This window comes from Malus sylvestris, chromosome 16, assembly GCF_916048215.2.
Source record: "Malus sylvestris chromosome 16, drMalSylv7.2, whole genome shotgun sequence".
Classification (NCBI taxonomy): domain Eukaryota; kingdom Viridiplantae; phylum Streptophyta; class Magnoliopsida; order Rosales; family Rosaceae; genus Malus; species Malus sylvestris.
Genome location: NC_062275.1, coordinates 34,262,043 through 34,264,442, shown reverse-complemented (window position 1 = coordinate 34,264,442; position 2,400 = coordinate 34,262,043). Strand labels below are relative to the sequence as shown.

The window sequence follows — 2,400 nt, the reverse complement described above, 5'->3', positions numbered from 1 at the left end:
GTAAATTGAAAAAAAAAATTCCAGGTTGAAGGAATCATGTAGTAGTTATAAGAAATGAATATCACACTACTTTGTAAAAAAGATTTATACTAAATTGGTGTAGAACTCGTTATGAACGAGATTCGAACCATAACTTTTCACTTACAAATTAAATTTTGTGAAAATTTAAAAGTATAAATTTATTCACGACTGACTCATCTTCTACCTTTAAGTTGACCATTATTTGAATCTAATGAATTTATCTCAGCAATGCTAATCTTAAATGGAAAACTAATTAAAAGGGTTTGAAAACTTTGAGTTTTAACGATAAGGATAAAATAAAGGGTAAAGTGAATAGTACCATGATTGACTTTGTAATGTAAAAATGTGGTTTTTCGTTAAAGTGAGCAGTACCGAAACTTTTCGTTAAAGTTGCCAATCTTAAAAGGAAAACGTGTTTTAATAGATTTAGAAGAGCAATCATCAAGAATCCATATTAATCATGAATAGATAGTAGATACAACCTTTGGTAGCATACAACTGGGATTCCTAATACACTCAACTTTGTAAATATCCTCTTACCATTATGTTTTTCTTATTTTGTTTTCCCATTTACTACTATTAATGCTCATAATTTAATAAGGTAAGACGAGGCATATCTTTAGTGACAAATAAGTGAAGATAATTTCAAGGAACATAACCACCATGACCACTACCTTCACCACCCCCACCACCTCCTCCATATGCACCTCCGTGCACTCCACCATAGCCGCTGCCGCCACCCGAACCTCCACCACCACCACCTGCATAGCTACCACCACCAACTCCAGCCCCAGCTCCTCCACCACTCCCATATCCTCTTCCACTTGCTCCTCCAACAACATAACCTCCTCCAGCACCACCACCATGCCCATTGCCACCTCCATATCCTCCACTATGTTCTCCACCAGCACCATAACCCCCACTAGCACCACCACCTTCTCCTCCTCCATAGCCACTACCATGCCCTCCGGAAAATCCGGACCCTCCGCCACCACCGGTACCTCCTCCTCCACCACCACCAGCATGTTCTCCACCAACACTGTAGCCAGACCGACCTCCTTCACCACCCCCACTTCCATATCCTCCTGCGCCCCCAGCACCATGAGCTCCTCCACCACCACTTCCTCCACCGCCGCCACCACCTTGTCCACTAGCACCTCCATAGGCAAAACCACCACCTTCTCCACCACCACTACCACCTCCATGTCCAGCAGCACCATGCTCTCCTACAGCTCCATAACCACCACCACTTCCTGCACCTCCTCCGCCACCATAACCTCCAGCACTAGCGCTGCCATACCCTGATCCAGCATTGCCCCCAATGCCATGGCCTGCGCCATAGCCTACAACAGGCAGATGGACAGGCCCTTCATAATTTAGGAGTGTTCTAGCTGCAGAACATATCTCCATACCCAATAATACAAAGAAAACAAAAGTATGACCATTTTGAGTGGTCATTAGAATAATGCAGTTAAATGCACAACAATGGAGTACATTGCAAGAGAAGAGTGGGCAGGTATATATAGGAATGGAGAGGGTTTTATAGCGCGTCTCTGCTGAGCACAAGGTGGTTGAAGCACATGCAGATCGAATATACACTTAATACACTAGTGCGATTTTGCTGTCTCCCATGTACATTGATATGGTCACTCAATCAAGCATTTTTGTTAAGCTAAAGGTTGTATAGGGACCTAATTTCCTTATCTAGCTACCTTCAAAAGAAAACTTCCTTATTTAGCTATTATATATGTTCAGCTAATTTATTGAAACCCTTTTTACACCACTGTACCCGCTAAAACTGATCAAATATGGCATGAAGTTGGCTATAAGTATCAACATATTACTTGTGTGTTATTTATAAAGCGATGTTTGATTCCAAAAAAATATAATGAAATTTAAGTGCGCCCGTGTATTCAACTACTTGATTTCTAATGTTGTTTAGGGAAGAACATAATTAGCTGAACTGAATCAAGCTAGGTTAAGAACTAAGAAACAGCTTAACAATCATAGTTAACGGAATCTGATGTCGGACAAATGCTAACAAGATTTACCGATCGAAAGCGCATTTAGATTTACTTTTTAGCACGGTGACCCTATATTGTTTAAAGAAAGATACATCGATCGGTAGAACTAGTGATCTTTCCAGAAGTACAGAAATCCGAAATCTACCACCTTCAAAAGTTCCTGTCATATCCATCCTCCCTTCTCACATCTACTCATCTCGTTTGGTTTGGAGAATTTCTTTACCACTGTTGGACCAAGCAGCGAATTACGTGATGCTGATGGGCCATGTAGTATAAGCATTTAGATGTGGCATATGTGGAGCCAAAAATAATTTCAAAAATTCTAGAAACAATACATGAATTTCTCCGCGAAGAA

At 40.9% G+C, this 2,400-nt stretch overlaps 1 protein-coding gene across 1 annotated transcript; it reads right to left on the bottom strand.

Annotated features, from left to right (window-relative positions):
- Positions 1-462: 462 nt before the first annotated feature.
- On the bottom strand, positions 463-1,517 carry LOC126608388 (glycine-rich cell wall structural protein 1.8-like). The gene has a single exon (XM_050276265.1). It carries the CDS (start codon positions 1,477-1,479, stop codon positions 667-669), a length of 813 nt encoding a protein of 270 aa, XP_050132222.1. The 5' UTR covers positions 1,480-1,517; the 3' UTR covers positions 463-666.
- Between the last annotated feature and the right edge of the window lie 883 nt (positions 1,518-2,400).